This window comes from Dromiciops gliroides, chromosome X (assembly GCF_019393635.1).
Source record: "Dromiciops gliroides isolate mDroGli1 chromosome X, mDroGli1.pri, whole genome shotgun sequence".
NCBI lineage: Eukaryota > Metazoa > Chordata > Mammalia > Microbiotheria > Microbiotheriidae > Dromiciops > Dromiciops gliroides.
In genome coordinates, this window is record NC_057867.1 from 40,941,966 (window position 1) to 40,955,101 (window position 13,136).

Consider the following 13,136-nt stretch of genomic DNA (forward strand, 5'->3'; position numbering starts at 1 on the left):
CCCAGAAACCACTGGGTTCCCTCTCCCTTGAGGTCTTCAGGCAAAGTCCACATGACGACTTTTCCAGAACATTGCAGAGAGGATTGTTTTCCACATATGGGTTGGATAATATGGCTACCCAAAGTCAGACATTCTATAGGTTTGTTTCTCCTCTGATGAGGGATATCAAGGTCCCCAGAAATAGTCATTCCACACCATGCCTTAGGTATTCATCCACTAGTGAACAAACTCCTCTTCCCCTTACCAAAATGTTCCCTAATGTGTCACATCCATCTTCTTGACTGCAGCAGAAGTCCATTACTTCTTCTGACTTGCCTGACAGCTTGTCATTTTTGATAAGTGATAAAAAAATATTTCATCCTTCCATACTACGGAAATGAGACAGCGTCTTTTTTCTTTGAAACTAAGTACTCGGCTCCTACACACCAAATGAGTAATGTGAGTGGGTAATGATAATGGCTTAGCTTTATGGAGCACCTTTCATCCAAAACACACCAGTGCACCTTGAGAAATGTGGAAAGAAATCGCTCCACCTGTCTCAATCAGAATCACTTAGAGCACAGAGTGGCAGGTTAACCCCCTTCTTTGTGTGGGTTGGGAAATTGAGACACAGATTAGTGAAGAGATTTGCCTGTGGTCATGTAGCAGCAATTCGAGGACTAGAACCAGGTCCCCTAGCTCCAAGGTTACTGATCTTTCCACCGCACTGTACTCCTAGCTAGCTCACGGCACTAAGCATAACCATAGGAACAACGGGGAAGTTCTTTGTCCCCTCTATTCAAGACCCTGCTCTCTCTAGAAATAAAATGAGTGGTAAGGAGTTAATTCATCAGAAAAATGAATCCCCACCAAAGGAAATGTGTTATTCCTCCCAAATAACAGAGTTCCAAAGAACCACTCAACCTCAGAGTTGGAAGGGACCTCACAGGCCCCCTGGTCTCACCCAGACCTGAACAAGAATCCATTCTGCCAGTTGTTATCCAGCTCAAAGACCTCACTAGCTCCTGAGGCGGCCTGTTCCATTTTTGGACAGCTCCAATTTTTGTAATGTTCCCCTTCTCAGCAAGCCAAAATCTGCCTCTCAGAAACTTATGCCCACTGCTCATAATTTTGTGTTCTGGAGCTAAGAAGAATAATCAGAATCCCTCTTTCCGGTTATAATCTTTCAGATACCTTAAAGCAGTTTTCATGTCCCCCCATCTTCTCTTTTCTAAGTGAAACATCACCAGTTCCCTTACCTGGTTCTCTCAAGTGACAGTGTCTAGTCTTCTCTCTGTCCTGGTCATCTTCTCCGTTCAAATCCAGCCTCAGCCACTTACTAGCTGTGTGACCCTGGGGAAGTCACATCCCCCTGTTTGCCTCAGTTTTCTCATCTGTCAGATGAGCTGGAGAAGGAAAGGACAGAGATGACAGTGAGACTATCTGTCACCCTTCTCATTCGGGACATTCTACCTTTCTTAATGGAGTCTAAGTTCACATTAATGCTTTGGCCTTCCTTTTCACACTATTGTCCCATACCAAGCTTGCAGTCCACTAAAACCTCTGCTCCTTGCTCACCTTAATTGTTGTCTAGCTATGTCTCTCCAAACTTTGTGTTGCTGGATTTTTTAGGCCACATGTAGGACTTTATATCGAACTTATCTTTCTAGACTCAAGATCTTTTGAGAGGCAGGGGAATCCTGAATCAGTCTTCCAACTTATTAGCTATGTCTCCCAACTCCAAATAACCTGCAAATCTGGTAAACAATGCCATTTGTGGTATCACTCAACTAATTTATTAAAAAAAAATTGGACAGAACAAGACACACCACCCTAAAGTGACATTGCTGTATGAATGATAGTCATTTGACACTATCATTCTACCAGCTCTAAACCCATCCAACATACAGCCCACACCTCTCTACCTTTTCCACAAGAATACCAAGAGGGAAGTGGTCAAATGTTTAACTAAACCCATGTTCAGCTATATTTAATGCATTTCCTGATTCTGAAAAATTTAGTAACCTAGTCAAAAAAGGAAATATTGTTAAACCAGCATTCCCTGATCTTGATGAAGCCATGTTTTGTGGCCCTATTTGATTACTGCTTCCTATTCTAGATAAGCACTAAGCATCCCTTTATTAATACACTCATATTTGAAGCAAAGCTTACTGGCCTATAGCTTGCAGACTCCTCTATCTTCTCTTTTCTAAAAATCAGGATATTTGCCCTTCTCTAGTCCTCAGCACCTCTTCTAGTTGGTATGGATTTCCAAAAATCAACGATCACAACTGCATGTTCTTTCAGTACACTGGAATGCAGTTTGTGGGGGCCCGATAACTCACTGTAGGCAACTAGTTGTTCTTTTAGCATCTCCTCACTCATATTGGGCCTTAGCCTAGTTTAAATTATGCTTCTCAGAAGGCTCTTACACAGAGATTCATAGTGTGAATTTCCAGCATGGTACTAGGGAAGGTCATTGTCTAATTATGTAACATAGGTGGACACCTACTCTGCCTACCTATGAGATCACAGAGAAGTATATAACACTTCTCAATGGAAACTCCCAAGAAGCAATCAGTGATTCCAGTTGTATAGACCATGTATAATTATTCAAACAAGTAGCACAATGGATGGAGTGCTGAACTTGGAATTAGAAAGACTCATCTTTCTGAGTTCAGACCTGGCCTCAGATACTGACTTTGTGACCCTGGATAAGTCACTTAAGCCTATTTGCCTCAGTTTCCTCATCTGTAAAATGAGCTGGAGAAGGAAATGGCAAACCACTCCAATATCTTTGCCATGAAAACCACAAATAGGGTCTTGGAGAATCAGACATGACTGAAAAATGACTGAACAACAAATGATTCAAAATGGAATTTTTCCAAATAAATCAGAATTAATCAAACCTCTGGTGACCTACTCATACCACTATATAAAAAAGGCAATAATGCTGTACTATTTAAATATTCTCTGAATCTTTCCTTTCTTTCTTCCCCTTTCCTCTCTCCTTCCCTCTCCTTTTCTCTCTTTATCTCTCTCCCCTCCTCCCCCCACTCAGGTCCAAGTACAAGGAATGACTGGAAATATCCAGTTTGATACTTATGGACGCCGTACAAATTATACAATTGATGTGTACGAAATGAAAGTCACTGGCTCTCGGAAAGTAAGTAGACAAACTAGACAGTCACCAAAGAAAATAGGCCACATGTTAATTGGGATGCACAAAGATAAACATAATAGAACACCATGGGGGAAGAGACTATTCACTGGGCTATTTCTATCATCAAAGTGGTATTTCCACATATTTTAAGAGGGAATTCTTTTCCCCTCAAGGTCATCCCTACCCAAGCCTGGTAATACAATAGGTTTAAGATGGCATAAGCTGCTATGAAACAATTGAAAGACAGATGCTGTATCAATATTGCACATTCCTCTGGATATTTTCATCTTTCCCAAATCCCCAGGGGAAGTTGGAGCCCCTGAGAACCTCAGAACCAAGGGAAGTACCTCTCCTTTGAGATGAATTCTACGACTACTAATAGACACAGAATGTCAGAGCTGGTTGGTAGAATACAGAATAGTAGATCCAGGAGAACATAAAATATAGAACACTAGAGCCACGAGAGCAGAGCGTCCCCGAGCTGGGCAGGGCCTACAAAACTCCTTCCACTAGACACCTCTTTTGACAGGTGATTTGCCTCAGCCATGGCCCCTTAACTCTCACTACATTTCTTAACTGAGCAGGGGGTGGACATTAAGCCTCCTCTTGCAAACACATCAGCAGGGCTATTAAGCAGTAAGTACCCTACAAGTAAGTACAAGGCAGGGGCCTTGTGTCATTTCTCCAGGAAGCCCACTGCTTGCTTCCCTGCGCCTCCTCCAAGTTCCTCAATAGGAAAAAAAGAGAAAAGCACTCTTCACACTTCAGCAAGATAAGTTATTTCACAAAATATAGGAGGAGTGAGACTCCCCAGAGCGAGGCAATACCATACCTCTGTGTGTCTGTGTGTGTGTGAATGTGGGGGTGGGAGCCGAGGAGAGCGGAGACCCAGCACATCTGTCCTGTGTGTAAAATTCAATCAACTTTTTTTCCATTTAAATGGCTTTACTCCAGCCATGGAATTCCATGCATCACTTAGAGAGTGATAAAGAGGTAAACAAGTAACATGTCTGCTCTTTCCAGGCTGGCTATTGGAATGAATATGAAAGGTTTGTTCCCTTCTTGGATCAGCAAGTCAGCAATGACAGTTCGTCCTCTGAGAATAGGACTATAGTGGTGACTACCATTCTGGTAAGTTATTGGGGGGGGGCGTTTTTCTTTCTAGTGAAACCAAGTCATAGTTTGCAAACTTTGAGTAGGGTGGCTCTACATCAAGGAGAAAGCCTAGTTCAAAAACAGTTGCACAGGGGCAGCTAGGTGGCGCAGTGGATAGAGCACCGGCCCTGGAGTCAGGAGTACCTGAGTTCAAATCCGGCCTCAGACCTTAACACTTACTAGCTGTGTGACCCTGGGCAAGTCACTTAACCCCAATTGCCTCACTAAAAAACAAAAAAAAACAAAAAAAAAAACAGTTGCACAACCTTTCATGCCATCTCACTGCAATCCCGCCTCACTCTAGTAGATAGGAGAGCTCACCAGTGTGGGGACTCCCTCGACTGCTACACATACTCCTCCTCCTCTTGTCTATATCTTCCCATCAATCCTCTATAGGGGGTCCACTCCAGTTGCAGGTCGGCCTATCTCTCAATAGATGACGATGATGATTGTTGACATTTCTATGGAACTTTAAGCATTTGCAAAGCACTTATTAGCAATATCTCATCTGAGTCTCACAACAAGTCTTTAGGGGTAGGTACTGTGCTATTATTATGCCCTTTTTACAGATAAAGAAATTGGGGCTCACAGAGATTAAGGAATTTGCCCATAGTCACACAACTAAAAGGTATTAAAGATTAGAGAACAGAACTTGGGTCTTCCTGACATTATCTACTCAGCCATGTTGCCCACCTTCTCTGCTGGTCTTATATTTATTTGATAACATATTTTACACAAACTGGTTCTGTGACCCTGGCTAAGTCCCTTAATCTTTTGGTACTCTAGGAGACTTTTTTTTCAGGGCAATTGGGGTTAAGTGACTTGCCCAGGGTCACACAGCTAGTAAGTGTTAAGTGTCTGAGGCCAGATTTGAACTCAGGTCCTCCTGATCCAGGGCTGGTGCTCTATCCACTGCAGCGCCACCTAGCTGCCCCTCTAGGAGACTCTTGAAGACTGTAAATTGTAGAGAAGCTACATTGGTAGAGGAAATTTACTCACCTGGGAGTTCCCTCTACCAGTGAAAACATAGCTCCAGTCCCTATCTTTAATATCCTTTTCTTTTTTTCTAATATCCTTTTCATTGCTTTTCTGCCCACTGAGATGATGAATCTGCATGTGGTTTGGGAATTGATTTCATTCTGCCAGTGCATATCAGCCACTATCCAACAGTGCCCAGTGCTGTCTAAGGCACTGGGAGGGAGGTGACTTGTCCAGGATAACATAGCCAGGATGGGGCAGAGGGAAGGCTCTAAGGCTCACTCTCTGCTCACTACACCATCCTGCCTCTTAGTATGTTAAAAATGTCAAAATCACACGCAAAAAAGTCAAAATAATTAATAGGAGGTCCCATCTATCATACCTGTCCAGTGCTACCCTCTCACTCAGCACCACCTATGTGTGACCTTTCCTTAAAGTTAGATTTAGTGGGGTAACTAGGTGGTGCAGTGGATAAAGCACCGGCCCTGGATTCATGAGGACCTGAGTTCAAATCCAGCCTCAGACACCTGACATTTACTAGCTGTATGACCCTGAGCAAGTCACTTAACCCTCATTGCCCTGAAAAAAAAAGCTAGACTTAGATTCTTTTCTTTTTGAGAAGCAACGTGGTCTTGGAGAAAGGTCCTAGATGTGAAAACAGCAGACCTGGGTTCTAAGCCCAGTTCTGCTACATCATAGGTTTGGGCTCTTGGACAAGTCACCTAATTATTCCCCCCCACCCATAGTTTTCCCCTCTGTTGAATGGGGAGAACAACTCCTGCCTTGCCTTGCCTTTCTCCCAGGGTTAAAATAACATGAAAACCTTAAAAAAAACCACTTCCCACATGTCAAGTATGATTATTCATTCAATGCCTGCTCTAAAAGGATTCCATGAGGGCTTTTCAAAAATCCATTTGGTCCATTTGTACGGAGCTAAAGACAAATCAATTTCATAGAGCTTGAGGAAGATTACAGAGTCCAGGCAAAAGTCATTCATTTAGACTCTGCTAATGCCAAATTGGGGGACATTCTTGGGGACAAGGGCAGAGAGAACCACGGCTGGGTTAGAGTTTTCCTTTGGACTTTTGGGGAAGAAATCCCAAAACATTAATAAGCTGTTCATTTACAAGATAACCAGGAGCCACCGAATCATCCTTGTCTATTTCCTAAAGCAGGTCTAAGGACTTTTACTCAAAAGCACTTTTTTGACCACGTCTGGAAACTAGGAGCATTCCGTTCCATTAGAATTTTATTTTCTTCCAAATAATCCTATAAGCCAGACTTTCGGCCAGTTCCAGCTGACTTTCTCCCCAGATGGCATGGATTAGTGAGTGCCGAACTGACTTTCTTCTTCCACCTCAAAAAGTCCATTTTTTTCTTGGCCCTACAAATCCCTGAGCCATCAAGGGCTATTAGCTTCTGCATGACTGAGGGCTATACATGTGGACAGTTGGTCCAGCTCCAGAATTCCACATGTAGAAACCTCCTCTGCAGATTTTTAAGCTTTCACAGAACAGCTGCTAAGTGCCGAGAATAATGGTTCAGCCCAGTGAATTGTAGTTTAAGGGACTTTTGCCTATGGATTCAATGTAATGACAACTGCATGTGCACGAAGCCTTCTCAGCTACAAACTAAGGAAGCCCACACTTCTAGGTCAGGTGCTTCTCTCTCTTAGGATCATTCGCTTGAGTTAACTTTTGATCTTCATTTTGATCCCAAAGGAATCTCCCTATGTAATGTACAAGAAGAACCATGAACAACTAGAAGGTAACGAGCGCTATGAAGGCTATTGCGTTGACTTAGCCTACGAAATAGCCAAGCATGTGAGGATCAAATACAAGCTGTCCATTGTCGGAGACGGGAAATATGGTGCAAGGGATCCTGAGACAAAAATATGGAATGGCATGGTTGGGGAGCTTGTCTATGGGGTAAGTTTCCATTCAACTTTCTTCCCCCATGCTTTCCATTTCAATCAAGCCAATTCAATTCTATATGCATTTGTTAAAGCCTGCTAGGTACCTTAATAAACATAAGAGGGCTATGAATACAAACAAAACAGTTCCTGTCCTCAAGGAGCTTACTTTTATTTGGGGGAAGGGGGAAGGGGAAGAAACAAATGCACAAAGATAAGCAAATGAAAGATATCTATAGATATAGATACAGATACAGACATAGATATAGATAGATATAGATAAATATGAAGTAGCTTAAAAGCTACTAATCACTATGAGGAAAGAGAAATAGAAATCTTGGAGGTGGTACTTGAACTAAGCCTTGAAAGAAGGTAGGGATTCTAAGAGGTGGAAGGGAGGAAGGAAACCATCCCAGACATGGGGGATATAGTCTGTGCAAAGGCATGGGGGCCAGAAATGTACTGTCACACATGGGGAACAAGAATGCCAGTTCAACTGGAAAATAGCAAACATTACTGGGAGGACCTGAGTTAAAATCTCACTTATATCATTACCTGTGTGACTTTAGGCAAGTCATTAAATCTCTCTGGGCCTCAGTGGCCTCATCTGTAAAAACGAGTAGGTTGGACTGGATGACTTGTAAGATCCCTTCTGTCTCTATATCTGCAGTATGATTTCACCATTTGATCAATCAACATTTTTGTGCCAGGGATGGTGCTAGATGCTGGGAATCCAAAGACAAAAGTGGCAAACCCAGACGCTCAAGAGGCTTCCATTTAATGGGTGGGGATAGAGATAGGAGAGGGAGCTTGGGCTCAGGCAGTCACAGGGAGGGTGAGTGAAGTCATCGAGACAAGACTCAAGTTCTCTCCAGGAGCAATGTTAACACCTCCTGAGCAAGAGGTAGAAAATGGGCAAGATATCTAGAGGTGTAGGTCTGGAGCATATGGCAGGATGCCCTGGATGGCCAGGCTCTGGCATCCCAAGGGATGCCTACAAGGCATGACATACATTTGTTTGGTGGGAGATGTTTCACCCCCTTTCTCCCTCCTCCAAAGCCTACACAGAGCCAGTCTTTCCTGGCACTTTGGGAGCATCCATCTGGCCCTTGGTGGGTCCTATAAAAAGGCTTCATGATGCACCCACTGGATTTCTCTGGCCAGGAAAGAAGCTCAACTTGAGGCCAAGGCTAATTTCGTGTGCTCTCTGAGTCAATAATAATCTTCAAGGGTGTTCCGGGACCCTGAAAGGTTGAGTGACCTGCCCAGGGTCACACAGCCAGGATGTATCAGAGGCAGGACTTTGAAGCACCCAGAGAAGGGCCAAGCTATGACAGACTAAGTAATTCGCTAATGGGCTAACAGTCCCTAAGTGATTGAAGCCTTTGGCCATAAAACCCTGGCCTCCTATAGCATAAGTGCTCTTACAGAAGGTGGGGTCACAGGATTTATGCTTAATGAAGAGCTGGAAGGACCCTGAAAGGTCTGGCTGCTCCAATCCCCTCATTTCACAGAGGAGGCCCAGTGAGCTTGACTGAGTTGGCCAAGGCCACACAGTAAGCAGCAGAGGCAGGATTGGAACCCGGGTTTCATGATGCCAAGGTCAGTGGTTTTCCCCCTGCACCACACATCCTCCTTTTCTCTAAGCTGTTCCTTTGGGAGGTAAAATGGCTGGTGGGGGCGGGGGAGGGAGTGGGAGACCAAGAGAGCCACAGGGAAGAGAGTGGATGATGTGCACATTCACTCTTGGGCCTCTGAGTTCCACTAGCGCCCAAGTCACTTGAGAATAAGACAGGTTGGGGCACCCCCGCTGGCATAATTTCCAGAATAGAGAGAGGAAGAGAGAATGTGTGTGGGAGGGAGTAATCACCTTGCTGACATGAGCATGTCACTGTTGGATTTGGGGAGGCCTCTGTGCCATGTCCTGTTCTGTCCCACCCCCACGGGGCGGCCTGCCAAGGAAGAGAGGAGGAGATGAGGTATGCACAGCCTGGCACTCTGGGTGAGCCTTTAGAGACACTGAGACAGCCTGAGGCAAAGCCCCAAAGGACCAGGATTCCTGGCTCTGTCCTGTAGGATTAAGGCTCTGACAACATTTACTAAGGCCCAGTTACGTACAGGATCCTGTGCTGGAGACTAGGCCTCAGAATTGAAATAAAACATTGCCTGATGTCGAGGTCTGTGCCTGGCCCTCTCCGGGTCTTGAATCACCATCCAGAAAGGAGGAGGTTGGACTCAAAGCATAGTGAATAGAGCCCTGGTTCTGGAATCAGGAGGCCTGGGATTGAACCCTACCTCTTACATTTCCTATCGTGCAACTTCAAACAAATCATTTAAATTCCCTGGGCTTCATTGTTCTCATCTGTAAAATGAAGATATCAGACTAGCCAGGCTCTGAGGTCCCTTGCCATCTAAATTCATGATCTTGCGACCTAATTGTATGACCTTGAACAAGTCCCTTCCCCTCCTTGGGCCTTAGTTTCTCCCCCTCTGTAAAATGAGGGGATTGGACTAAAACCTAGCTTCTTAAACTGTGGGTTGAGACTGGGGTCACATAACTGAACTTGGGGGTCGTGAAAAATTTGGCAACAGTAAAAGACTGTATATACCTACTTTATATACCTATATACCTGGTGTCACAGAAAAGTTTCTTGGGCAAAAAGGGGTTACAAGTGGAAAAAGTTCAAGAAGCCCTGGACTAGAGGGCATCAGAGGTCTCTTCTCATTCTGGATCTTCGAGCCGATGGGACTGGGTCATCTCTAAGGTTCTGTCCAGATCCGAATCCTACAGTCCTCCGAGTAGAGTCTGTTTGTGCCCTGGGAAAAAGAATCTGCAAGGAGGCAGGGGTAAATCTAATAGTGAAGAACCAGATGTAGGAAGGAGATAAATTCCAGAGAACTGAAGCAGCTTGGGGCAGGGGAGCCAGCTCCAGCAGGGGCAATATGTGTGGTGCCCAAGAGCAGAAATCCCATGGGGGGGGGTGGCCAAGAGCCTTGTCTTCAGCTTGGCTGCAGCATCTGTCCCTCCAGGGGAGGGGAGATGTATAGTCACGCCCACCCTGCCTTCTCCCCTCTACTGACTACTTCATACCCTGTATTTGGGCAGGGCTCCAGCTCTGACAGTTCTCTCCTGAACTTTGAGCATAGGATGGAGAATACCAAGGATGCCAGTGGCAGAGCACAGACTTGGAGAAAGCTTTGAAAGAGGACTTGTGGTCTGTGCTAGTGAAGCTGTGAGAAGGAGTGATTCCAAGGGGATTGGATTTGCCTTCCAAAATGGTTTCTTCTTTTCCAAAAAAATTATAGTCAAGGTTGATATTTGGGGCACTCCGGAGCTATTTTTAAAAAACAAACGTCAACGCCACCCAACGGGCCCCATTATGTAAACTCTTCAGAACGTTATGGCCTTAGAAATGGCCACCTGCTTTCAGCAGCTTGTGTTGGGAGTTGGCTCTTAGGCATCTGCCACCCCTACCGCAGAGGCCCTATCCCAGCCCTCCTGAGCCACCAATTTCCCTGGCATTTCATTCCAGGCATGTCCCCAGGAGAATGACAGGGTTCAAAGACTCTTCATGCAGATGAGAACCTAAAACATCATGTAGTCCAGCCCCCTCATTGATCAAATGGGGAAACTGAGGGACAGAGGGATGAAATGACTTCCCCGTACTTACATAAGTGAGTCAGTGGCAGAGTGAACACTGGAGCCTCTGGTCTAGGATTCTCCTTGTTGTACCAAGCCAAGGAAAGAAGGGGGAAGGCAGTAGCTGCAGCTTCTGTCCTCCCCTCCTTCCTGGCAAAATCCTAGAAATGCTCACAGTGGCCCATTTTCTTTTCTCTTTTTTCTTTGTCTTCCTGGCACCAAGAATCATGCCTTGCACATAGTAGGTACTTGATAAATGTAATAGAAACATGTTAATATTAGTCAAAATTCCCAGTTAAGTGGCCCTTCTTGACATCCACAGTACAGGAATAACAGGTTTATAGTGACAGCCTTAAGTTCTGAAAAAAGTATGATCTACTCAGTTTTCTTGTTAAATGTACTTCATTTATTCCAATTATTAGCCCATCTGTGGTATAGATTTGTCACTTAATATCTCCAATTTGACACTTATTAGCTGTCAGTGTGACTTAATATTTGCTGACTTGGATACTTAATATCTGTGAGGCTTGAGGCAAGTTCCATCCCTTCTCTGAGCCTCAGTTTCCTTATCTATAAATCTAAGAACTTAGACTAAGTGGCCTCTGAGGTCCCTTTAAACTTTAGAGCTGTGATCCTATGTGTTACCTTGGCTAAGTCACTCCCTTCACCTACCTTCCATTTCCAAATGTATAAAATGAATGTGCTGGCCTACTGGCCTCTAGGGTCCCTCCAAAGGCTGAAATTTTGTTTTCTGGAATCTGTAAAGAGTGACAGAAATTTTCAATCACCCAGAACCTGCCCAACTTCAACTATGACAGATCAGGTCAGTGTTTGGGGCAAGAAAGCTAGATGCCTAAGTCTTTAGGAGTTTGTGCCCTTCAGGAACCTGGAATCAAGGTTGCAGTGACCTTAAATGGAGTGTGGTAGAAGTAGGAGAAATACCATTTCCTGTGGTTAAACTTTCTCACCATGAAGCAGCAACTCCCATTTCTTTATGTTTTATAGCTTTAAGGCTCACAACAAAATTTCTTCATAGCACCCTGGTGAGGCAGGTAATATGAGTGAATAAGATAATTAAATTAATGAAAAAGTATTTATTAAGTACTTACTAAGTGCAAAAGAGCACTATGCTAAGTGCCGGCGATGAAGATAGAAAAACAAGATAGACTCAGTTCTCAAGAAGCTCATAAATGGGGAAGATAACACATAGAGGAGGGTGCAGCCACCAGGCAGATGGAAAAGCCCACAGGATTTTAGAGGGCAGAAACAAGGCAAATCATGATGATGCTTCTTTGATGTCATTTCCACTGATGAAACCACATCTATTTCTGATGTTGAACCATTTGATAGCACCAAGAACATTGATGCAGGAGTGTGTAGCTATGACCGCTGGAATCGGGGCTTCAGCACTTGCTGAGGCAATTGTCAGGACATATCTCCACACGGGTCGCTTCCCTATTTCCACTTTTTTCAGTGATCTCATCAATGTAGGGAACTCCCTATGCAGAAACTATTTCTACCAACGTGGATCATCTCTTGCTCTTCAACATGAATAATAATAATGACAGTAATAATAATAATAAGCCAGCACTTATATAGTGCTTTAGGGTTTGCAAAGCACTTTTAAAACATTATTTTGTATATCTTCACAACAATCCTGAGAAGTAGGTGCTATTATTATCCCCATTTTACAGATAAGGAAACTGAGGTTGATATTTAGTGACTTGTCAAGGGTCACATGACTAGTAAGTGTCTGAGGCTAGATTTGAATTCAGGTCTTCCTGACTCTAGGTCCAGCTCTCTCTCCAGGATACCCCTTACCTGCCTTGGGAATCAAGAGGTTAAGTGACTTCCACAGTATCCAGTTACTTGAACAGAGCAATATCTGTCAGGGGCAGGATTGGAAGCCAAGTCTTCTGAGAGGAGGCTCTCTAGCCTCTGCTATGTGTCTTTCATCAGTATCATAACCCAGATAGACCATGGTGGCTCATGACCCTCCCATCCCAGACTTCTCAAAGCTGAGTGCAAGCTTTGTTCTGGTTTAGCAGATGAAACAATTTCTTTTCAGAGAGATGATTATCTCTCTCTGTCTCTCTCTCTCTCTGTCTCTCTCTCTCTCTCTCTCTCTCTCTCACACACACACACACACACACACACCTCTAAGAGTAAGCATCTCATACCAGATTGGAAGTTCCTCGTCTCTTTCATAACACACAACATTATAGAGTATTCCAGATTCTGGCAAAGAATGACAAACCCTGGCTTGAATCTCCTCCCTGAATGCATTTATACCAAAGCTAACAGAAAAC

The 13,136-nt window shown here is 44.1% G+C and overlaps 1 protein-coding gene across 4 annotated transcripts in view; it reads left to right on the forward strand.

The window, feature by feature from the left end:
• The window catches only part of GRIA3 (glutamate ionotropic receptor AMPA type subunit 3), a 283,993-nt gene that overhangs the window by 186,060 nt on the left and 84,797 nt on the right, over window positions 1-13,136 (forward strand). For all 4 annotated transcript variants that reach the window (XR_006354013.1, XM_043974889.1, XM_043974891.1 and 1 more), the window contains exons 8-10: window positions 3,041-3,145; window positions 4,166-4,273; window positions 6,997-7,203. Coding sequence is in view for 3 of the 4 variants with exons in the window: in XM_043974889.1 (XP_043830824.1) it covers window positions 3,041-3,145; window positions 4,166-4,273; window positions 6,997-7,203 (420 nt within the window). In the remaining variant the exon portion in view is untranslated. The remainder of the gene's footprint in view (window positions 1-3,040; window positions 3,146-4,165; window positions 4,274-6,996; window positions 7,204-13,136) is intronic.